General features: G+C 35.6%; 2 protein-coding genes, 1 long non-coding RNA gene and 1 pseudogene across 3 annotated transcripts; 1 reads left to right on the top strand and 3 right to left on the bottom strand.

The window, feature by feature from the left end:
- The first annotated feature begins 827 nt into the window (after positions 1-827).
- LOC145582400 (zeatin O-glucosyltransferase-like) lies at positions 828-2,440 on the top strand. The gene has a single exon (XM_081639397.1). The coding sequence runs from the start codon at positions 898-900 to the stop codon at positions 2,317-2,319; it is 1,422 nt and encodes a 473-aa protein (XP_081495523.1). The 5' UTR covers positions 828-897; the 3' UTR covers positions 2,320-2,440.
- A 538-nt stretch (positions 2,441-2,978) lies between these two features.
- LOC145582399 (zeatin O-glucosyltransferase-like) lies at positions 2,979-4,599 on the bottom strand. The gene has a single exon (XM_081639396.1). It carries the CDS (start codon positions 4,450-4,452, stop codon positions 3,049-3,051), a length of 1,404 nt encoding a protein of 467 aa, XP_081495522.1. The 5' UTR covers positions 4,453-4,599; the 3' UTR covers positions 2,979-3,048.
- A 6,160-nt stretch (positions 4,600-10,759) lies between these two features.
- Positions 10,760-12,182, bottom strand: LOC145581330 (zeatin O-glucosyltransferase-like; annotated as a pseudogene).
- Positions 12,183-23,048: 10,866 nt separating this feature from the next.
- LOC145582398 (uncharacterized) lies at positions 23,049-23,905 on the bottom strand. The gene is made up of 3 exons (XR_014099871.1): positions 23,844-23,905; positions 23,702-23,764; positions 23,049-23,143 (listed from the first exon to the last, which is right to left on the bottom strand). It is a non-coding gene; the product is annotated as an uncharacterized LOC145582398 (long non-coding RNA).
- Positions 23,906-25,404: the final 1,499 nt, after the last annotated feature.

The following is a 25,404-nucleotide window of genomic DNA, read 5'->3' as shown; positions in this document are numbered from 1 at the left end:
AAAGTTATTACTATGTTAAAATAAAAGACATTATATATTATAAAAGCCAGGTTATTTTTTTTTTCTTTTTTTTTTTTAAAATAAAAGTCTATACTCGAAGTGAATATTTATTTTAAGTTAGTACCACAGTCCACAAGGGAACAAAGAGAGTAAAAACTGTACGAATGATTGGTCGACAAATTGACAAGCTAAGTTGTCTTAGACACACACTTCTTGATCAAGCATTCTGGCCGATAATATTCAATAATTCAAACTTTATATTCTGGCACGATATTATCATGTTTGCCAAAGGTTGTCTTAATTGTTAGATTTCGGAAAAACTCCTCAAATTGGAGTGTGTACCATTGATAGATATTATATTTATAATAATATTTGTCGCAGATTAAGATAGATTTTATGTATATTTGTATCCTTATTGTACTAGGTTTCTTAATGTGATTAGGCCTAGCATTGTACACTCTATAAATATTGATCAATGGTACACACTCTAATTTGAGGAGTTTTCCCGAAATCTAACATGGTATCAAGAGCCAGCATGACACTAAGGTTACGGGTTCGAATCTCATCCACCCCTCCTTTAAAGGGAATTAATTCACACTAGGTATGGGTGGGCCTGTGTTGTATCCACATTTCAAGTCCAAAGGGCCTTTCATATAAGGGGGAGTGATAGAGTATAAAATATATTCTTAGACCTCAACCATCAGCTTAAGCTTTTGATTGAGTTGGTCCTTTAACATTAATGATCATTACTTTAGTACCTTCCCTCCTATAAAAAATAAATAAATTCATTACTTTAGTAGTCATCAAATGACACAAGTATTGTGAACATTAAGCCAACATTCCTTCAGTTGTAAACATTATCCTTCCAAAAACCACCAAAACTTAACCACATTAAAAATGAACATCCAAAATGGAAACCTTGAACGCTCAAAAGTGGTAGTGGTAATGGTACCACTACCAGCTCAAGGCCATCTCAACCAACTCCTCCACCTCTCTAATCTCATCACCACCTACGGGATCCCAGTCCATTACGCCGGTTCTACCTCCCACAATCGTCAAGTGAAGCTCCGGCTCAATGGGTGGGACTCAAAAACCTTAGCAAAAGTTCATTTCAATGACTTTGAACTCCCTCCTTACAATTCACCACTTCCAAACATCGACCATCCTAACCCGTACCCAGACCACTTGCGACGCCTTTTTGAGGCTACGATGCATCTTCGTCGGCCCATGTTTCATCTCATCGAACAACTCTCAGTGAAGTATAACCGAGTAGTTGTCATTTATGACTATAGTATGGCTTATATTGTTCAAGATATTAAGCTCATTCCGAATTGTGAATCGTATTGCTTTTTTCCAACATGTGCTTTTACCTATTTTGCTTGTTTGTGGGAAAGAATGCCCGAGGAAGCAAAACCCTTTCAGATAGACCCAAACGATATTCCAGAATGTATACCTTCTCAAGAGGGATGCAATTCAAAAGAGATGCAAAAATTCATGGCTAATCTCTCGAAATGTTTGGGGTTCGAATCGGGGTGGCTTTACAACACCTCAAGAGTGATTGACGAAAGATATGTCGAATTGTTGGAGAAGCTATCTTCAGCAAAGGGAAATAATATAAAGCATTATGCCTTAGGGCCGTTTAATCCCATTGTTGTTAAAGGCGAAAGTGGCAAAAATAGACATCAGTGCCTTAAATGGTTAGATGAACAAGAGAAGGGTTCGGTAATATATGTGTCTTTTGGATCGATTACATCATTGACAGATGATCAGATCGAAGAGTTGGCAAACGGGTTGGAAAGATGCGGAGAGAAGTTTATTTGGGTGCTTCGAAGAGCAGATCCAAAGGATATTTTTACAGAAGCTGATAAATGGAAACAACCTCAACTTTCTGAAGGTTATGAAGAAAGAGTTAAAGATAGGGGTACGATAATTAAAGGCTGGGCTCCGCAACTAGAGATCTTGGGTCATCCATCAATAGGAGGGTTCATGAGTCATTGTGGTTGGAATTCGTGTATGGAAAGTATTAGTATGGGTGTGCCAATTCTGGCCTGGCCTATGCATTCCGATCAACCAAAGAATGCGGTTATGGTGAGCAATGTTCTAAGGATTGGTGTAATGGTGAGAGATTGGGAACACCGTGGTGAGATTGTAAAGTCGAGTGCAATAATGAATGCAGTGAAAACATTGATGGTGTCAAATGAAGGAAAGGAGATGAGGAAAAGGGCTAAAGATTTAGGCGAATTGGTTAGAAAATCAATTGTTGAAGGTGGTGTTTCTTATTTAGAAAGGGAAACTTTTGTTGCCCATATCTCTAGATAATACTCTTATCTTTTATCAATCTTGTTTATATTGTTGTTGTGTGTACTTTACTATAGTTCATTTAATTTGGATCCATGAGTTAAATTTTTTTACTTTTGTATGATTACATTTTGAGAATTGTAGAGCCATAATTTTGGTTAGTAGTACACACATTAACCATGAATGCTTCTTTTGGTCCCTTTTAGTTGATGATAATATCATTTTGAATGATTCCGTGTATTTTAGTTTAGGCTATGTTTGATCATGTATTTTAGCTAGTCTCAATTAATCAATTTAAGAGTTGAAATCAAATTTTAATTTTGGTTTGATTTGCTCCAAATCTTGTCAATTTCAATTGAAATTAATAACAATCTACTTTTTTTTAACTAGATTTTCGATGCTCCTAGCTGGACTGCATATTATGGTATATATATCATATATGCTCCTGGTGCATTATAGATATGTTTATACTCCTTACAACAAGATTGAAGAAACTGAAAATGAAACCAAAATTATAAACATACAAACAGAATACAAATATCAAACACTCGTCCTAGTGAACCAGAGTAATGCATTGGAAATTCTGAAGCGAATAAAAAGGATTTTCATCACTAATAAAGACAAATATAAGCGAAAGTTGCAACATAACAAATATAGAAATACAGGGGAAACCACTAAAACCAGGACAATTGAACCATATACTAAAATTTTGCATTAAAATCTACTTCATTTTTTTTACCTCTTTGAGCATTATCTAGTGATATGAGCAATGAAAGCATCCCTTTCTAAACTAGAAACACCACCTTTGGCAACTGATCCTCTAACAACTTCGCCTAAATTTGCAGCTCTTTTTTTGATCCCCTTTCCTTCCTCTGAAGCCATCAATGTTTTCACTGCATTCTCTATTGTACTCGACTTTACAATCTCACTGCGATGTTTCCAATCTCTCACAATTACACCAGTTCTTAGCACATTACTCACCAAAAACGCGTTCTTTGGTTGATCGGAATGCATAGGCCATGCCAGAATCGGCACACCCATACTTATACTTTCCATACACGAATTCCACCCACAATGACTCATAAACCCACCGGTTGATGGATGTGCTAATACTTCAAGTTGCGGCGCCCAATCTTTCACTACTATTCCTCTATCTTTTATTCTTTCTTCATAATCTATAGGAAGTTGAGGCTTTTTCACTGTATCGGTTTCAACACACACATTGTTTGAATCTGCTTTTCGGAGTACCCAAATAAATTTCTCCCCGCATCTTTCCAACCCGTTTGCCAACTCTTCGATTTGATCATCTGTTAATGAGGTTGTCGAACCAAAAGACACATATATCACTGAACCCTTCTCTTGCTCGTCTAGCCATTTAAGGCACCGATTTCTGTTATTGCCGCTTTCACTTCTGACATCAACTGGATTTAAAGGTCCTAAAGCAAAGTACTTTATACGTCCCTTTGTCAAAGATAGCTTTTCAACTAATTTGACATATCTTCCGTCAATTACTCTCGTGGAGTTGTAGAGCCAACCCGACTCGAAACCCAAGTACTTGGATTGATTCACCACAAACTCTAACATCTCTTTTGTAATGCATCCCTCTTGAGAAGGCATACATTCTGGAACATCATTTGGGTCTACTCGAAAGGGTTTCGCTTCCTCATGTATGCCTTCCCATACACTAGTGAAATAGGAAAAAGCACATATAGGGTTAAAATTATACGATTCACCATTCGGAATGAGCTTTACATCTTGGACTACATAAGCCATACTATAGTCATGAATGACTACGACTCGATTATACTTGACCGAGAGTAGTTGCAAGAGATTTGACACGGGTTGTCGAAGATGCATAGAAGCCTCGAAAAGGGTTACTAAGTGTTGGGGAAAAGGGATCGAGAGGTCAGCATTTGGAGGTGTTGAATCATAAGGAGGAAGTTCGAAGTCATGGAAGTGAATTTTTGTTAAGCTTTGTGAGTCCCAACCATTGAGTCGGAGCTTAACTTGACGGTTGTGGGAGGCAGAGCCGGCGTAATGGACCGGGATTCCGTAGGTGGTGATGACATGCGAGAGGTGGAGGAGTTGGTTGAGATGGCCTTGTGCTGGTAGTGGTACCATCACCACTACTACTTTAGGATTTTTGTTATCCATTTTTGAGTCTTTTTTTTTTTTTTTTTTTTTTTTTTTTTTGGGTTGGCAAAAGTTGAAGTTCCTTAAGCGTTGTTTTTATGTATATATGTTGAAAACTTGCAGTGCGCACAAAGAAATTTATTTGAGTATTCAACTGCGAAATTGCCACTGAAGTGGCCTCAATAATGAGCCAAAAGTTTAATTAGCGTTGCTTTATTTGGGTTTGATTTGCTAGTATAAAGTAATTCAACCACTTGTACACTAATGTTATCAGTAAGTCAAATTTTGTTGAAAAAAATAATGTTATGGGAAAGTTACGTTTACTTAAATAATTCTAATTTTGTACGACGTCCAAAATTGGTGAATAAAATAATAAGATAGGACTATTACAAATTAAAATCATTTATTCATATTTAAGGACCAATTTAATTAAAAGTTAAGCGGATAGTTGAGGTTCAGGAATATGTTTTATACTGTATGCCCCTCACACAAGGACCTTTGTGTTATGTTGACTTCGATACCATGTTAAAATATCAATTCAACTAAAAACTTGTTTGTTTGGCATCATTTTTGGTTTTCAGTTTCCTGTTTTTTTTAAAACCAAAAACCAAAAACAGGAAACAAGAAAAAGGTGTTTTCACTTTTCTGTTGTCAGTTTTCAAAATTATCATGATTTTATTAAGTTTAAATAATTTTTGATTCATTATGGGATGTATATCACATACTTTTAAAAACAAAAAACCAAAAAACAGAAAACCACAACAATACCAAACAAACCCTAAGTTTCTGGTTGAGCCCTAAGAATATATTTGGGTTAAAAACCAGAACATCAAAATGAAGGTTATAATTCATGCATAAAAGATGTGGACTTATAGAAATCTGACTATAGTTGGAACATTATCAAATCACAAAAGCGGTGTCAAAGCGTTTATATTATACTTAATGAAAATTTCAAATTGATGTACTAGACTTATTACTTTTTTTTGGGCACGAATTCAGGCAGGCCGAGTTGGGCCTGTAATGCCAAGCTTTTTCTACCATTTCAAATTTTATGACTCAAGAATGTGAAAGTACAAGTACCATTACCACTCCACCACTACTTGCCTACTTGACTCCACTCTTAAAGAGTATGTTTGGTAAGGGTATTTTCTTATGATTGAAAATAAATTCAATTACATCATTATTGTTATCCAGTGTTTAGTTGGAATTTAGAAGGTTTAAGTATTAAGTATCAATTATCATTAATATTGGTTTTCACCTATTTTGTTATAGCTCTCTAAATCTAATTAAGGAGACATTTATTCTTACCCTCTTGTTAAGTTAAAGTGGTTTTTTACCATTACTAAAACAAAGTAACAAACAAATCAAAAGATAAAGGTTCAAATAATTTCTTCCCCCTCTCTTATTTGTTTCTTTTTTGTTCGTACTAAACGTATCAAAAGAGTGTTGTTCATTGTCATTTTGGTTTTCACTTTTTTGATAGTGAAGTTTTGAAGGTTGGTTTTTCGATGTTTTATATATTTTACTTTTATGATATAACAAACATAGGTGTTCTGTCTTTATGTTTGCCTAATGACCTCACTGAATGCGTCATTTGCAACATTAGTGTCCTTAGTTATCAGTTAGGCAATTTCTAACAAAATCATGCCAAAACTTTGCTCTAAACTAGGAGTATTATACGGGATAGTGTCGACACCGTTAGAACTTACCCAGTAGAATAAGTTATAATGTTATTCCAGTAATTAATTATATCGGCTTACTCTCCATAATGGCCTTCATCACGGCCACGTGGAGAGCTGTTTCTGACCACGTAGATACCTGCTACCTATAAAGTCAACTTGCTACCTATATCGATAGGTGGCATCAGCTTGGTTATCTTCCTATATATAGCCAAGCATAATTTACTATTAAGGTACGATCTCTCTCTCTCTCTTATTCTTCTCATCTCTTTTCTTATTCTTCTTATCAAATTGCTAACTTTAGCATCAGAGCGGTTATCCTCGGATAATCCCCCGAGTTAAATTAGCTAATTTGTGTTGACTGTGCAGGTGCTTAATTGGATGGTAAACCCTTACGATCCCAAGACTCACATCATCGGAACTCACCCGGAACAAGTATCATTTGTACTGTTACATGCAATTGCATGCAACTGTCATTTGTAGGCTACTAGGCTAGATCTGAATACATGGTGTCTATTCACTATTAGATAAGATAAATTGAAGTATGTATGAGTAGGCAAGACTAACGATTATTAGGTTTTGTTCTTTTAAGCTGAATTGAACAAAGAAATAGAACTGAATAAAACTGGAAACAAGTCCAAAAGAACAAGTTATTAGTAGGATTTGATAGATTTAGTTGGGTTATAATATTACTCCGTAATATTTATTATACAAGTATAATTGAAGGATGAGTTGTTAAATATCGAGGACTAATTCACCACACAACTTCAAAATTGGTTACATCTAAGACCAATTACTACTAAAGATTATTCCCTCTGTTATTTTTTTTAGAGGAATTTGTAAAAAAGGACCTTTTAAAGTGGTCGACTTATTGTAAAAGAACCTTTTAAGTGAAAAGTTGTGAAAAATGACCTTTTAAATTGTATTGTGTTTTTAGGGGGTACTTGGGTGAGCTTTCTTGGTGGTCAATGGCGGAACTCCGACGTTGACTTTCACGTGTTAGTCACATGAGTTTTGGCCGAGTCGAGTTCGAGTTGCTCGCAAGCTGCTCAACTCAATTAGCAACCCTAGTTGAAGGTTTGAAACATAGGATCCGAATTTGTGAGTATGTTTTGACTAATGACCTCACTGAATGCGTCACTTGCAATATTAGTGATCAGCTACATAAAATCATGCCAAAGTTTTGCCTAGTATGAAGCTAAGAATCGTCAAATTTGGTATACTATTATCATATTTTTACTGAATTAAAAAAGTGAATAAAAAATTAATTTGCTGAGTAGATTTTAATTTCAAATTTGTCAATTCACCCGCATATATGCAATCCATGATTGGATTTTGTTTCTCCACTAAACAAAACCTACCTCTCGACAGTTTTCAAAGACAATATTATTCAAAGACGACAATTATCCTCCCAAAATTTAACAATATCTATTAGGTTTGCAACAATTTTTGTTTTTGTTTGTTTCATATATTCCCTCTAATTTTAAATATCTGCTCTATTTCTCCATGTGCGGAATTTTAGGAGAAATTAAAAAAAATAATAAAATATAGAGATAGTAAGTAAGTGGAAAAATAATAAAATTTGTAAAAATCAAATTAGTTGAGAGAATTGGAGGAAAGAAAATATGAAATTATAAAATACTCCGTATGATTTATGTTGGGTCTACTAGTTGAGAGAAATGAATTAAATATTGTAAAGTTTTCCAAATAAGGAAATAGAGTAAGTATTTAAAAAATGCCGGAAATAAAAAGTGAAGCAAGTATTTAAAAACGGATGGAGTAATATTTTTAACGCTTTTATACACTCTTTTACTTTGTCATTTTTTTTTTGGAAAATTTATTCAAAAGGATCACTTAAGCAGTCTCTTTTGTTCAGAAGGACCTAATAAGGAAAAAGTTGTTTAAAAGGACCACAAAAGGCAATTTGAGTTGTTGAGGGGGACCAACGCCGATTTTCAGGCAAGTCAACGCGGACTCCGGCGTTGACCATCACGTGCCAAGCACGTGCTTCATTATTTTAAGGCCAAATTTATTTTTTTTCCTTTTTTTTCCCCTCTTTTCCACTAATTCCCCCCAAATTTCTCCTTTACCCCTTATTTTTCCCTTTCTTCTTCTTTCTCACTCCTAGAAGCACAAACCATGAATCTAAACCATGAACCAATTTTTTTTTTTCCTTTTTCCACGATTTCCCCCATTTTTCCCTTTAACCCCAATTATTATCCCTTTTTCCCTTTATTCTCTCTTCCTCATTTCTATAACCTTAGATTATATTCAACCCGTAATTTTGCATTTTTTTTTCCAAACAAATTCATCCACACTGCAATTGAGGATAATCGCACAAGGTAAGCATTGTGGGTTTAGGTGGTTGTGGGTTTGTTAGGTGTTTGTTTGGCTGTTTGGTGGAGATGCGGAGGTGTGTTGGGGCGGTGGCCCAGTTGCTGCCGGTGGTAAAGTGGGAGGAGGGTTAGTGCGTTGTGGGTTGATATTGTGCTTGTTTGCTGCTTGTGGTGAAGTTAATGTTCATTAGCCATTTAACGTGATGCTTTGACCTCACTAACAATGGCAAATAAGAGTTAATGCCATGAATAATGCTTCTAGAGAAAGAAAGGAGGAGAGAGAATGAAATTGAAAAGGGTTAAATTAGGGTTAATTTGAAAATTAGAGGAAAATTGTGGAAAAGGGAAAAAAACAAAGTTTGGTGAAATTAATGAGTCACGTGCCATGCACGTGACGGTCAACAACAGAGTCTGGCGTTGACTTACCTGAAAATCGGCCTTGGTCCCCCTCAACAACCCAAACTGCCTTTTGTGGTCCTTTTAAACAACTTTTTTCTTAATAGGTCCTTTTGAACAAAAGAGACGACTTAAGTGGTCCTTTTGAACAAATTTTCCTTTTTTTTTTCCTTACAATACCTATTTCATTATGTACTCTTTATCCTCTTCTTAATTTCACAATACCACTGTTATTATAAGCGGTTTTCATTTACCAATATTTTGGCATGTAGTCGCTCAAACACTATTTGGTATTTCCTCTTAACTTCACGATAGTTCATTCCCTTAGAATCGCTAATACCAATAGAGGTTCTATTAATCGTATAACTAAAATTGCCATCACCATTAACGGTTTTGCTCTGGCAAAAAAATAAAAACAAAGCTTGAAACCACACCTACGAGGACGTTATGCACAAAATTAATTTATAAATTGACGCATATAAGGAATTAATTTACGTTTTAGCATTATTTGTAGAAACCACTTCATTTATTTATTTTTGTTTCGATTTTGTGTAATGTTGATTTTAGCTTTTTGATTTTTTATTTTAATTTAACTTTCATTACATTGTACTGTACTATGAGAGTGAGGGATAGCTCAAGTGATTAGAGCTTCCCTCTCGGTTCCAGGAGATCATGATATCGATTCTTACCCTCGCCCTTGTAGCTCTCTAAACACCAAAAAACATTGACGGTACTATAATAGGGATTCTACATAGCGATGCTCCATAGAAGGTACTGTAATATGCAGTCAATCTCCACAAGCATAGAAAATAAATCAAATTCATACTATACTCAAAATAAAGTAACTAGATTGTAATTTCGAATGAAATGGTCAGATTTGAAGCAAACCAACCCAAGAACAACGTTTGATTTTAAGTCTTAAACTGATTAATTGAGAATAGTCATGTTGGAATATAACTCGAGAATCAATCGAGCTTTGCCATATAAGCTAAAGGATAAACTACTTGTGTTAAGCAAGGAAGAATTGAATCGGTCAACTTCAACTGGGCATATCTTTCAAAGTACTTTGAATTTTAAAATGATTCAAGTTGGAGGTGAAAGAGTGTTTCAATATATTTCCAACGATGGGTCATAAGCTTAATTCCGATAAGAATCTAGGAAGTTACATGTGTTTTACATACTATGAGCTGTCAATGAATAGGGGTTGCATGTCCGTGCCAAATATGGCACATTTGTGTAGCTGGAGTTCCAGACGACCAATAGTTACTGGATGTCTGGATTAATTTATCTAGGTTAGCACATCTGTACCATATTTGGAAAATATGTGTTAACCTGATACTTAGACCCGATATATGTCGGGGTTATAAATGCCCATTTGGGGTTATTTTGTTATATATCCACAAATTGAGAGAATCACATTGAGAGCTAGGGTTCATGTTCTTGAACCCTTGTGCTTTAAAGTGGAAATTGGTGAGAGATTACTCTTGTACACACTAATTGAAATCAATACAACTAACTATTTTTTGTTTTGGATGGGTTTTATAGTTCTCAAGTAATTGCTTGAAGGATTTTCCCACCTTTCAATTTCTTGTCTCTCTTACTATCAAATTTATAAATTGTTACTCGTATTTGCTAACTTCAATTATCAATCATTTGCTTTACCAAGACAGACCATGAATAACACATAACCTGAACTAAGAATACATGGAAATATGGAATCAATCAAAATGTTTTTATTAACTAGATAATGAAATTGAACTAGTAGAAGCATTCATAGTCAACTTGTATTACTAACCAAATTTAGGGAGTCTACAATTTTGGATATGTAACCGTACTAAAAGAATCAAACCTTATTTAATGACCCCTAGTAAAGTATAGATGGCAACCATTCAAACAAAGTTGATAAAAGACATAACATTATCTAGAGATATGGGTAATGAAAGCATCCCTCTCTAAATAAGATATACCACGTTCAGCAACTGATCCTCGAACTGCTTTGCCTAATACTTTATCCCTTTCCTTCATCTCCATTCCTTTCTTTGAAACCATTAATGTTTTTACTGCATTTTCTATCTCACTCGACTTCACAATTTCATTGCGGTGTTCCCAATCTGTCATCAATATACCAATCCTTAGCATATTGCTCACAAAAAATGAGTTCATCGGTTGATCGGAATGCATTGGCCAAGCCAAAATCGACACACCCATGCTCATACTTTCCATACATGAATTCCATCCACAATGACTCACGAACCCACCAAGTGATGGATGAGCCAAAATTTCTAACTGTGGTGCCCAATCTTTCACTATTATTCCTCTATCCTTTATTCTTTCTTCATAACCTGAAGGAAGTTGAGGCCTTTTCACTCTATCAGCTTCTGCAAAAACATCGTTTGGATCCGTTCTTCGGAGCACCCAAATAAACTTCTCCCCGCATCTTTCCAAGCCATTTGCCAACTCTTCGATTAGATCATCTCTCAATGATGTTGTTGAACCAAAAGACACGAATATCACCGAACCCTCCACTTGTTCGTCTAGCCATTTAAGGCACTGATTTCTGTTTTTGTCACTTTCGCTTTTGACAACAACGGGATTAAACGACCCTAAGGCATAATGCTTTATATTCTTTCCCTTTGCTGAAGATAGCTTCTCCAACAATTCGACATATCTTCCGTCAATCACTCTCGAGGTGTTGTAGAGCCACCCCGATTCGAACCCCAAACATTTTGAGAGATTCACCAGGAATTCTAGCATCTCTTCTGAAACGCATCCCTCTTTAGAAGGCATACATTCCGGAATATCATTTGTGTCTACCTGAAAGGGTTTCTCTTCCTCGGGCCTACTTTCCCATACACTTGTGAAATAGGTGAAAGCACAAATAGGAATAAAGTTACGCTTCACCGTTTGGAATGAGGTTAACATCTTGGACAACGTAAGCCATACTGTTGTCATGAATGACTACTACTCGGCTATACTTTATCGAGAGTTGTTTCATGAGGTGAAACAAGGGCTGTCGAAGATGCAATGTAGCCTCTAAAAGAGGTTGCGAGTGTTGTGGGAATGGGTTAGAGTGGTCGATGTTAGGAGAAGGTGAGTTGTAAGGAGGGAGTTCGAAGTCATTGAAATGAATATTTGCCAAGGTTTTTGAGTCCCACCCATTGAGTCGGAGCTTCACTTGACGGTTGTGGGAGGCAGAGCCGGCGTAATGGACTGGAATCCCGTAGGTGGTGATGAGATGTGAGAGGTGAAGGAGCTGGTTGAGATGGCCTTGAGCTGGTAGTGGTACCATTACCGCTACAACTTTTGTTAAGTGTTCAAGGTTTTCATTTTGAAGGGTCATTTTTGTGGGAATATATGGCTAAAATTAACCATATCACATATTTATCTAATTTGAAAATAGATTAATAAAGTGAATGTAAAAGAGATGTTCTAGGAGAGAAAAATGGTTGTGTGATGGCAAAATGAAAGGAGAGTATTTTTGCAAACAACATGCTACGTTATTTCTTTAGATAAAATAGTTTCAGCCATTCGTTGTTTAGCATTAAGTTATTATATAATGCATAGGTTGTAAGTTGATAATTAATTTTAAGTATTTTCTATTCGCGTTTAAGTTTATTAGAATTAAGAAAGTTTATTTTCTTATATTTATTATTACCTTCAAGTGGTTATTTGTTTATCCCAAAATATTATTTATCTTTGTGAGGTATCGGTTTCATATTATCTAGTAGAAGCCACATTTCCGCTGCGAGAGCTGTAATAATTGGTATCAGAGCCGACGTCAAGATCTTAAGTGGTAAAATAGTTTGAATTTGAAATTAATTATAATGGCATCTACTAGTGGAACAGTTAAAGTTGGGAAATATGAAATCGAAAAATTCAATTGTAAAAATGATTTTTCCTATTGGAGAATGCAAATGAAAAATTTGCTGGTATCACAAAAGTTGCATAAGGCATTGGCGGAAAAAGAGCAAAAGCTCGGGGACATGAAGGATGAGGATTGGGAAGAGTTAGATCTTGAAGCACGAGCGGCTATAATCTTATGCCTTGAGAGGGACGTTGCATTCTTGGTAAATGAAGAAGCAACAGCCGCTGGACTGTGGACAAAGTTAGAGACTAATTTCGTGACAAAAACTCTAACAAATAGGATCTACTTAAAATCCAAATTGTATACATGCAAGATGGATGAAGGCACCTCAATCTGGGAGTATATTAATAAGTTTGATAGGATTATATCATACTTGAAGGATATTGACATGAAGGTAGATGAGGAAGACCAAGCACTCATGCTATTGCTTTCATTACCGAAATCCTATGAAAATCTGGTTCAAACATTGATGCTTATGGGTGATACTCTAACCATGGACGAGACTAGAACATCACTTTTAGCGGACGACCTTCTAAAGGTTGCTACAAGCGGAATGATGTTTGGTCATAGAAGAGAACACAACGAACAAGCTCGGGGATTGTTTGCAAACAGAGGAAGGACTAATGAAAGAGGGCGAGGCAAGGGAGGAAAGTTTAGATCAGAATCTAGACCTCTTGCGGAAAGTCCATGTTTCAAATGTGGCGAGCTTGGTCATTTTAAAGTTAATTTCCCAAAGAGGGTAATATTCAAGAAGAACAACAACGACAACTCCAAAGGAAAACAACATGAAAAACAAGAAGCTAGTTTTGTCTCAAATGATGAGGATGATTATTGTTACTCAGCTTCAGAACAATGCAATAAGATATCTGGTAAATGGATGCTTGATTCAGGTGCATCACACCATATGTGCCCAAACAGGAAGTGGTTTACAACTTACCATAGTTTGGATGGTGGTACTGTTTTAATGGGAAACGATCATGCTTGTAAGACTGTCGGGTTAGGTACTATCCGAGCCAAGATGCATGATGGAACAATAATAACCTTAAAGGATGTGAGACATATTCCAGATTTGCGGAAGAACCTTATTTCTCTTGGTTTATTAGAGAAAAATGGTTGCAAAATAATCTTGGAGAATGGAGTTTTAAAAGTTGTTCGTGGTTCCTTGGTAGTGATGAAGGGAATTCGTCACGGTAATATTTATCCTCTTTTAGGGACAACTGTTACAAGTGATTTAGCAGTTGGAATTGGTGGAAGTAAAGACCAAACAAAATACACGAGGATATGGCACATGCGCTTTGGGCATGTGTCGGAAAAGGGTCTATCATTGCTTAGTGTACAAGGTTTGTTGAAGAACATGAAGAAGCCACGAATGGAATTTTGTGAGCACTGTGTGTATGGAAAAGCACACAGAGTGAAGTTCTCTACAAGCAAGCACAAGAGCAGAGGATTGTTAGACTGTGTGCATACGGATGTTTAGGGTCCGGCTAAAGTTTCTTCCAAAGGTGGTTCCAGGTATTTTGTTACATTTGTTGATGATCATTCTAGATATGCTTGGATTTATTTTCTTAAGCATAAGAATGAGGTATTCGACATTTTCAAGCGGTGGAGAGCAATGATTGAGAACAGAACAGGTCGAAAGCTAAAAACTATACGGTCTGATAATGGTACCGAATACAGTCTGATAATGGTACCGAATACACAGAAGGAGATTTTAAGAAGTTTTGTGATCAGGAAGGCATTGTGAGACACTGGACGGTCAGAGACAAACCACAACAGAACGGAGTCGCGGAAAGACTGAATCGTACACTACTTGAGAAGGCAAGGTGTATGCGCTCTACTTCTGGATTAGGCAAAGAATGGTGGGTGGAGTCGGTTGCTACAGCTTGTTATATAGTAAATCGATCCCCACATTCTTATTTAGATGGGGACACGCCGTATAGGGTGTGGTCAGGGGAACATGCAGATTACACAAGACTTAGAGTCTTTGGGTGCACGGTTATTATCATGTTAAGGATAATAAGCTTGATGAAAGAGCTAAGAAAGCAATCTTTTTGGGGTATCCAAAAGGGGTTCAAGGCTATCGTCTTTGGAGTGTAGAAGATTCTAAATTTGTAATTAGCAGGGATGTGACCTTTGATGAAAGATCTATGGTAGCTTTATTGAAAACTATGGTGCCTGATGATGGTGATGTTGGAATGACCATAAATACTCAAGTGGTGGAAATAGAATCTAAAAACCAACAAGATTCTAGTCATGTTCAGGTGGAGCATCCTGGTGTTTCTCAAGAAGAGGAAGAGGATGATCTGGATCATGAGGAGATTCAGCAGGAAAATGCACATGTACTACAATAGCGGCAGCAGGATTCTTTGGCATCCACTAAGCCAAAGAGAAATTATAAATTAGTTCAGAAGTTAGGGTCTGACAAACCTCTGAGGCATTACGGGCAGGTAAACTTGGTAGAATATGCACTCTCGGTGGAGGATGATGAGCCGGTCACCTTCAAACAAGCTGTCAAAGATAAGGATAGCGAGAGTTGGTTGGTTGCTATGGAAGAAGAGATACAATCTCTTCATAAAAACAAGACATGGGAGGTAGTCCCATTGCCCGTGGGAAAGACTGCTATTGGTTGTAAGTGGGTGTATAAAAGAAAAGAGGATCCTTCCAAGTTAGATAAAATAAGGTATAAGGCTAGGTTAGTGGCCAAGGGATTTACAAGAAAGAAGGTGTTGATTACAATGAGATATTTTCTCCAGTGGTAAAGCATAACGACTCATCCATGAACCTAAGACATAGTCGTGGTGACATATACACAAAGTGTGTGTAAGACTACTGAGTGTAGGTGACATGTTTGACTCGTGTCATGACCATGTGACTAGACTATGTGATTGGACTTAATTAAGGACTAAACATGACTATTGTCATTAATAAATTGATTAAACCGATTAAGTAATTGATTAATTAGACTCGTTGTGAAGACTCGAGCAGAAACTGGACTGTTGCCACACGCTAAGGACCAGCGCCAGACGACAACATTGTCGCCTGGCGCTAATCACTAGCGCGTGGCGCTACAGTCCAAACCTCTGCGCCATTGCTGGAACATTGGTCTGGGACTGTTTCCAGTATTTTTACTCTAAAGGGACAAGCCTAAAAAGTCGTACTAAGTCAAGTTCGATCAATTTGTTTAGACTTTAATCATTTATTAATTAATTAATTAATTTAGCAAAGTCCTTTAGTCATTAATTAGTTCATTTAAACTCATTCACAAGTCAAACAAACGGTTAGTGGAAACACATATAGGTTATGCACAAGCAAATAATGCACAAGTAGTCAAATAGTCACAATATGATGCAATGAGTTTGCAACCTAACCATGGCTCTAGTTCTCTAAAGTTTGGGATATGGGTTAGTCAAAGAGGGTCCATGGTTATGAGTCCGGATGCACCACGCAGAAGCCTTACCTTTGGAAGGGTTGGCGCGAGTGGATGAGACCCCGCGAGTTAAACTCGCTTCCACGGTTTGGTGAATTCAACAAACTCGGATGTGCCCTTCGTTGCCAGGAGCGTTCGATTGGGTAAATGGAGCATGAATCCCCAGAGGGTTATGGCCATATGTAGAACACATATGGCTTTCAGAAAAAAGGGAAAAACTCAATCAGGAAGTAAAATCGAGCAAACAGTACTAGAAACTAGTCGAAACAAGAAGGTAGATTTCTGGCTCGGTATTGGAGGAATTCAGCGCCAAAAAATAGCATCTGTCGCCAGACGATGCCTCTGTCGCCAGGCGATAGAGCCATCGCTCGACGATGATGTTGTTTTCTCAGCGCTAATTCCTACATGCCTCGGCAGCTTTCTGTTCTTGAATTTTCCAGTTTTTCGCAGCGTTATTTCAACTTTAGTTGTGAAAGATATTTCCCTAATTTCCTACGTGTAAAAATCCTATATTTTTTACGCATTTCGGATGGCCTTTCCAATGCGGACCTTTTTATGCATATGCCACAATGTTAATCAAAATTACGCACATGAAATACTTAGAACTTTTCGAGTCTCATCCACTCATTCTAAATCATTGCCAAAGTAAATTTTAGGAATTAAAATAGAAATCCTTCCCAGTGGAGTCGCAAAAAAACTATGGGGAATATTTCAAGCATCCCACACTTGAGCCCCACTGTGATCATACACTTAAGCATGGTGGCGTCCAAAGGGAAGGAAGCTAAAGCAAAAGATTCGCCAACAAGTTTTAGGAACTTGTAAACCGTTCACAGGGTGAAGGTTACACCCCTTAACGATCCAGGAGATCGTTAACTCCAATAGGTCTGGAACCATGACTGGAAGTTCGGGGATGAAGGTACAAATACAACCTAAAAGAGATTAAACCTGCCCTATATAGGCCTCTACTTTATTCTTCTCGTATTCATGTGCGCTTTCTGACTAACATACACCCATTAGATTAACCCTAAACCTGTTTAATCTATGTTGGTTGAATTTAATGCACAAGCAAAACTATTATTGGCGATCACTTGAATTATAATCATATTAACCTAAACAAGATTATTAATTATCTTATTAAGCGTGATTACAAGTATAAATTCCCTTTAATCGTGCAAGAGAGGGCGTGATCAAGCAATAACAACAATATATATCAAGCAACAATAAATAATCTCAATCATAATCATCATCATAATCTCATCAAAGCTTAATAATAATAGTAAAATCCTAGGCATGATACTAACATGATTAATAACAAATCTAGCATGTCACTAAGCATTAAAAATCAAAGCTTTATCCCTAGCATGATACTAACATGATATAAAGAAAGAATAGGAAGCATCATAGAAACATGCATGATATTAGAAATCTTAGTTATTACCCTAAAGATGATACTAGGAATCATAAAGACATCCTAACATGATACTAGGAATCAAAATAATCAAAGCATGATTTCTATATCAAAATAATAATTAAATTACTTACTTAGATGTCTCGTATCTGTTTCTAATAACAAAATACACGCGTTAGTAACTTCAAGGAAAATAATAAACAAACAATTAAATTAAATAATTGAAATAGAGATTTGGGACCAAACCCTCAGAAATTATCAACCTTTCACGTCTAGGGCGAAGGCAACTCCGAACTTGGCTAGGTGTGACTAGGAAATGTGTATGTGGAATTTTGTGAGAGGGAAGGCTTAGAAAAAGAAAGCTTCTAGCTTTAAAGAGATAATAAAGAGAGAATGTTGATGATTGATTGTGAAAAACGGAGGTCTAGGACCCTATTTATAGAAAAATAGTTCGGAAACAAATCAAGTCCTATTCGGAATAAAATTGGCATATGTTACCAGGCGACAGGATTAGCGCCAGGCGACAGATGTTAGCGCCAGGCGACAGATTTTGTCGTTTGGCGCTAATTAAAAGATAAAACGCGCTTTTGTACGGAATCCTCTTCTTAATATGATTAAGCAGCGAATTCCGTGTTCATCAAATTAAAATCAGGTTTATCATAAAACACCTATTTTATCCTAAATAAAACTCCTTGAAATATAATTATCAATCCTAATTCCATTAGAATTAAAAGGAACCTTCCTAGATATTCTAGAAGATTAAAATCAATCCTAACAACTTTAGGAATAATAATTAATAGGCCCTCTTTTAGATCATTGGGCCGCATATAAAATTCATTTCGAGCCCAATTTAGTATTTAGACCATAACTTCCTCATCATTCATCGGAATTGGGCTTATAATATATCGATGGAAAGCTCTTTTCGAGCCCAATCTAACTACACTATTATTGGACCCTTATCCTGGACCAAACTAAATTGGACTGGCTATTTTCATAAATAGAGTAAGAAAAGAAATGTTTTCAAAAACAGAAAGAGAGATATTTTAATAAAAACACCCACATCATTAGACTTTTCACACTTTCACCTCGTTCGATAATCAAATGTCGTGAAAGGTATTCATCACTGGGTTTGGTTTTGGGGAGACACGTTTGGGTGTCTACAGTTGGCGATCAATGTTACAAGCCACAGTGGCTCTTTCTACGACAGAAGCCGAGTATATGGCTATGGCAGAAGGAGTCAAGGAAGCATTGTTGTTGCGGGGACTTCTAGATGATTTGGGTTTGAAGCAAGATAGTGTGAATCTAAACTTTGATAGCCAAAGTGCTATTCACTTGGCTAAGAACCAGGTTCATCACGCTCGTACCAAACATGTAGATGTAAGGTATCATTTTGTACGGGATGTCATAGAGGAAGGTAGTATTTCTCTTATAAAGGTGCATACAAATGAGAACCCTGCAGACATGTTAACCAAAATTGTCTCGGGAAGCAAGTTCCAACACTGTTTGGAATTGCTTAATATTATCTCATGTTAGGTAATACGTGGAGAAATAAATTGAACTACGATTGGTTTGATCCCGATCGAGGGTACGTAGGCAATCATTGTTAAATGGTGCAACCGGATAAGAATAACGCAATTTGTTCGTCCAAATTTGAATGTTTTTCAAATTATGAATGAGGTGGAGAATTGTGGGAATATATGGCTAAAATTAACCATATCACATATTTATCTAATCTGAAAATAGATTAATAAAGTGAATGTAAAAGAGATGTTCTAGGAGATAAAAATGGTTGTGTGATGGCAAAATAAAAGGAGAGTATTTTTGCAAACAACATGCTACGTTATTTCTTTAGATAAAATAGTTTCAGCCATTCGTTGTTTAGCATTAAGTTATTATATAATGCATAGGTTGTAAGTTGATAATTAATTTTAATCATTTTCTATTCATGTCAAAGTTTATTAGAATTAAGAAAGTTTATGTTCTTATATTTATTATTACCTTCAAGTGGCTATTTGTTTATCCCAAAATATTATTTATCTTTGTAAGGTATCGGTTTCATATTATCTAGTAGATGCCACATTTCCGCTGCGAGAGCTCTAACAATTTTTTATTGGTCAAGTTTTGGTGGTTGGTTTTGGAAGAATAATGTTTACAAATGAAGGAGTCTTGGCTTTATGTTTGTTTGTTTCCTATGATATCAATATGTGTGTCGTCTAATAACTACTTAAATAGGGATCATAAAGGCAATCTATGACAATACCGTGCCATAATATAAAGTTTACATTATGAATATTTTATAGGCCAAATATAGGATCTAGATGGTCTGTGACAACGAACTTGTCAACTTGTATACAAATTTAGCTAGCTCTTTCGTATTGTTTTTAGTTTCTTTGTGTGGATTTACAAGTTTAGGGGGTGTTTGGTATCAAATTAGTAAATGTAATGGAATGGAAACAAATTAGGAGGGGAAAGGGTAATATATAGTGTTACCCTTACTAGTTGTTTGGTATTACTAAGGAAACGTAAACAATTATAACCAATCCCTTTCTTCTAGTTTGGCATAGATAACTTGGAAACAAATAGTTTTCCTTCTATTTTTTGTTGTCTTGGCTAACTTTTACTATACATTATACAATGTAGAGCAACACTAATTACCATAATATACATACATACACATATATATATATATATATACATACATATATATATATATATATATATATATATATATATATATATATATATATATATATATATATATATATATATATATATATATATATATATATATACATACATATATATATATATATATATATGTGAACCGATTACCATAATATATCATATGCTAGATATAGGCAAAGTCGCATAAATTATTGATTACAAAAGCATTGAAATTCTAGTATTCTAAAAATAAATAAATAAATAAATAAAAGCTTTCAAAAACCATTGAAACATTAAAACTCCAATGACAACTTAGGACAAAACTTTCTACTTCTTTTTAAGAAGATCAATTGTATATTGTTTCTTCATATTAGTTGGCGCTTGATAGAAGATGTGAAGCTTATGTTCTTCCGCCATGAGAATTGTAGCAACCTCTAAAGTTTCGGATGGAGAAATTCCATCTAACTTCATCACCTCATCCAAAACCTTGTTCACTTTTTCATCCATCATTTGCTCTCTTTCTTCCGCTTTAGACCATGCACTAGCCATAGTCCCAAGATTAACATTGCTATTTTCAAATATCTTCCCAAAATTATTAGAAACATCATGGAGGGAGGCTACCAAATCATCATCATCATTCCTACACAAACTCTTCAAATCTACCTTGTTATTTCCCTTTACCTTAGCCTCCTTTGCCTTTGAAGCACGTTTTCCGGATTGAGTAGTGGAATCACTTGCGGAAGAATGAATCATAGAAGCCTTCACTTTTTCCATTTTTGAAGGAGTTGAATGATCATCCACTATCTTCATGGGACGTTTTCCGGATTGACTTGTAGAAGAATAAGTGTCCGAATGAGTAGAATTCACATCATCTTCTTCATCACTCTCGACATTCAATGGTTGCTTATCAATCTCTTGATCCATATCTTCTATAGCATCAACAAACGACTCACTTGCATCTCCGGTAGCTTTGTCTTTTACATAAATTTCTGCTAGAGTGTCATAATGAACGAATGGAACTCCAAACAACCCCTTAGCTTTCTTATGAGTCTGCCATATAAGAGAGAATACAACAAGATTAATTCACAAGGCAGAATTGTACTGAAAAAGACGACACTCCATAAAAGACAGTAGTTCTGGCTGATAACAAAGTAAGAAGACCCCAACTTAGCAACCATCAGCACACAGCAAATTCTGTATCTCATACCTGTATGGAATAAGTTTGTGATCAAGGGAGCTAATTTTGTGAAAAAGTGAGTTTACACTGATAACATTTAAGTACATTATAAATGCTTGATAAAATTTTGGTCTTTCCATAAATTACCATATGTTTAAACTAACCAGAAAGCAAGCAAACAAACAAATATCACAAAAGATTAACAGCACCAACCCACCAAAACCACAACATCCTAGCTAGATCTCTTCTATTCCCTGTTATCCAACTACTATACAAATAAGAACAAACACAACTTTGTAAATAGCCAAATCATATAAACAACAAATGAATGAAAACAACTTAAATCAATAAATAATGTAACTTGTACTGATCAAAAGTAATGAATAATAGCAAAGAAACTATCATTAGTAAGCAGCTTTCCATTTGGTTTTATAAGGGCATTGATAAGAAATTCCTGATAGCACACATAAGTACTATATCAGATAGTTCACTCTATAGCTAGTAGCCATTAACATTTACTAAAAGCCTCTAAGAAACCATGTGATGTAAAGTAAGTCATTTGAAAGGATGAGAGCAGTCGCTTAAGTTTCTGTAGATGTCTATATACTCAGCAGAAGGGAGTGGGGGCAGCAGCAGGGAAGCACTTCAAACACAAAAACAAAAAACTGTGTTCAACCACCAAGAATGTGCCAAAATCAAGTATCCAGGAGAGCCTTATGCAGAATGATTATCCCCAAACAGTTCCCTATACTTAATCCTGTTCTGAAAACCACTTGTTCCTAAAACATTTGATCGTTAACTCTGAAAACTATCGAATAACATAGGCTATCTATCCAGTTGCTGCAATAAACTAATGTATAAGGGACATAGATCTGTTTCAATTTTATAAAATAATAACACCATATATAATGATAGAAGTTAAACCCTGTATATTAGGAGCAAATATTACAATATGTCAGAATATTTTTTTATGAAAAGATAAAGGTATGGAGATCATCATCAGAACACAAATTTACATCCTTTGTTCTGATTGATAACCCCAACTTAAATTTCTGCAGTCTAGTTTTACTCAAGTCAAACTTTTGCTTTAACTTAAATGCATCAGAACAGCCCACCTTTAATATGTAGTATATGTATATGTATAACAGAATTGCATCAGAATAACCCACCTTTAATATAAAATTTGACTCAAGTAGCAAAGTTACCACATATTTTCAAACGGAGAGGGGCAGTGGAAGAGAGTGGGGGCAGCAGAAAGGAAGCAACAAAAAGGGAAGGGGAAGGGGCAGCAACAGGGGAATAACAAAAAAGGGGAAGGGCAGCAGTAGGGGAATAGCAGAAGGGGGGCAGCAGCAGATAATACAAAAGCAGAGGACAGAACAAAAAAGAGCAATTCATACCTTTACCCATCTGTCGAACACCGACTTATCTACTTGTAGAATCTTCTTCTCAACATCCCATCCAAATCCTGAGGTGGATAACATTTCCGCCAATGCACTATATTTCTTCGACCAATGCTTGATCCTCGACTTAATGTGGGGAACCGCTCTCAAGCCGCAATTAGGAAATACACCATTGATCATGTCCTCCAACTTATTCATGTAACCATTCTTAAACCCATTCTCACACTTCCACTTCGGATCGCAACTCAACTCATGTAAATATCTTATTAGAACCGCATCTTCTTCATACGTCCAATACCTTTTATTTTTACCTCTGCCTCGATTGCTTGCCTCACCCTTAGCTTGACTAGCCTCCATCTGGAAAAATTGCCGATTAAAAGGCATATTAGAAGTGAACAGAACGAATTACAAGGCTGATTATAATAGAACATATCATACATAACAGATTATAAGGCATATTAGACAAAACTGAACATAACATATTATAAGGCATATCATACTTTTTGTGTTATTGACCATGTCTACCTCTCGCCCTCCAATCGTTAAACATATCTTGGGCTAATGTGTTTATAAAATTGGTCCAATGATCTGAAGTAGCAACACTTGTAATAAATTCCCTCTCATCATCAGAATCACTCTCGAAATCATCATCGGATTCACTCAATTCATCTTCTTTTATATCATCCGTAGGCATTAATTTTCTAATTAGATTATGCAATAAGCAACAAGCCATCACGATACGTCCATGAGTTCGAATAGGGAAAAATGAAGGACTTCTAAGTATACTCCATCTTCCTTTAAGTAGGCCAAAACATCTCTCAATCACATTTCGCGCCCTAGCATGTTTCATGTTATAGAATTCCTCGGCACTTTCGGATTGTCGATCCGTCCATTCTTTTAAATGGTATCTTTGACCTCTATATGGAGCAAGAAAACCCTCACAATTCGTATACCCCGCATCAGCCAAATAATAATTACCTTCAAAAAAAAAACCTTCACTTACCTCACAAAAACTAACAAAACATATATACTCACAAAAAAAAAGACCTTCACTTACCTCGAGGTACCCTAAAACCGTTTGGTCTAGAAAGAGCATTTCGAAGTACACGCATATCATGGGCCGAACCTTCCCAACCTGGAAGAACATAAATAAATTGCATATTAGGTGCACAAACACCCAATACATTCATAGCAATCGTTCCTTTTCTTGTTCTATACTTTGGTTGTTCTTGTGAAGGCACATTTACATTAATGTAAGTCCCGTCTAAAGCCCCTAAACAATTCTACAAAAATAGGAAAAAATATTACTTACAAACAAGCAAAAATAAGAAAATCCTAGTAATATACACTAGTATCACAAACCATAAGCAAAACAATAGCAATCAAGTAACAAAAATTAGAGACCCAATATGCCTTAAAAACCAGCAAAGCAATAGCAATCAAACAACATTAACAATCTGCCTCAAAACATAGCTGATTATTTACCATTGACTTTTTCTAAACAAAGTTGATTTGAAAAACAAAACATCAGTAAAGTATTACTATTAAGCATAAAATCGAAATTTGGGGGAAAAGAAGCCAAATAATAATAGCAAATTATAATAGCATAAAATCGAAATTTGCAGAACAAAAATTAGTAAGTATTATTTCATCAACACTTATAAAAGAAGCCAAATAATAATAGCAAATTATACCATTCTAATCTAATTTAAGCATAAAATCGAAATTTGGGGGAAACACAAAATAAACAACAAATTACATGCAATAATAGCAATATATACCATCTAATTTAAGCATAAAATCGAAATTGATATCATGTTAGCAATAATGTCATGAAGCAAAAAGCAGGAGATTCAATTGAGAAAAATAAAACTCAAATAAAACTGAAAAATTAGGACAGAAAACCCTAGAAATTAACACCATAAATCGAAAATAGCAATCAACACAAACAAAAAATATAGATCGCAAATCAAATTAAATAGCAATCTTTCGATATACAGTAGAAAAATCAAAATTAAACGCAATCAATCAAACAAAATTTTTATAAATTCAACACAAACTCAAAATCTAGGGTTCTTCAACAAAAAAGTGAGAGATCAAACCTTGAGATTGTGGATTTCTGGGAATTTGAATTACGAAAATTTAGGGTTCTTCAGCGAATTTGTGGCTTCGATTGATCAAAGTTGAGGATTTTGTAGGGAGATCTGTTGTATGAGAGGAGAGAGAATAGATAGAGGAAAGAAACGGGATTTGTTTCCCCAAGTTTTGCAGTGGAAACAAAGTGGTGGAATGGGTTAGTGGAAGGAAACGGTTTCTATTACTTAACTCTATAACCAAACATCTTCTAACGGAAACGGTAACCCGATTCCGTTTCTAGCCCTATAAAAAGCCCATACCAAACATGCTCTTAACCTATTGTGTACAGACTTTCAATTTTAATTATTAGGTCAAGAATTTATTTTATTATTAAAAAAATAATTCACATAATTTGACTCTGTTAAAAAATTTTACAAATACGCGTTGGAACAAAACTTATTTACGAATACATAGTCCACATTGGCTTAGAAAGTGGAACCAACTAAGTAATTGTCTAGTTATACACTCACTCCGTTTTTAAA

This window comes from Chenopodium album, chromosome 15, assembly GCF_948465745.1.
Source record: "Chenopodium album chromosome 15, dcCheAlbu1.1, whole genome shotgun sequence".
Lineage (NCBI taxonomy): Eukaryota > Viridiplantae > Streptophyta > Magnoliopsida > Caryophyllales > Amaranthaceae > Chenopodium > Chenopodium album.
This window is presented reverse-complemented; position numbering and strand designations above follow the sequence as displayed.

What these genes read in the sequence shown, in the direction of transcription:
- LOC145582400 (XM_081639397.1), top strand. Translation starts at nt 898, where the DNA reads ATGAACATCCAAAATGGAAACCTTGAACGCTCAAAAGTGGTAGTGGTA.
- LOC145582399 (XM_081639396.1), bottom strand. Translation starts at nt 4,452, where the DNA reads ATGGATAACAAAAATCCTAAAGTAGTAGTGGTGATGGTACCACTACCA.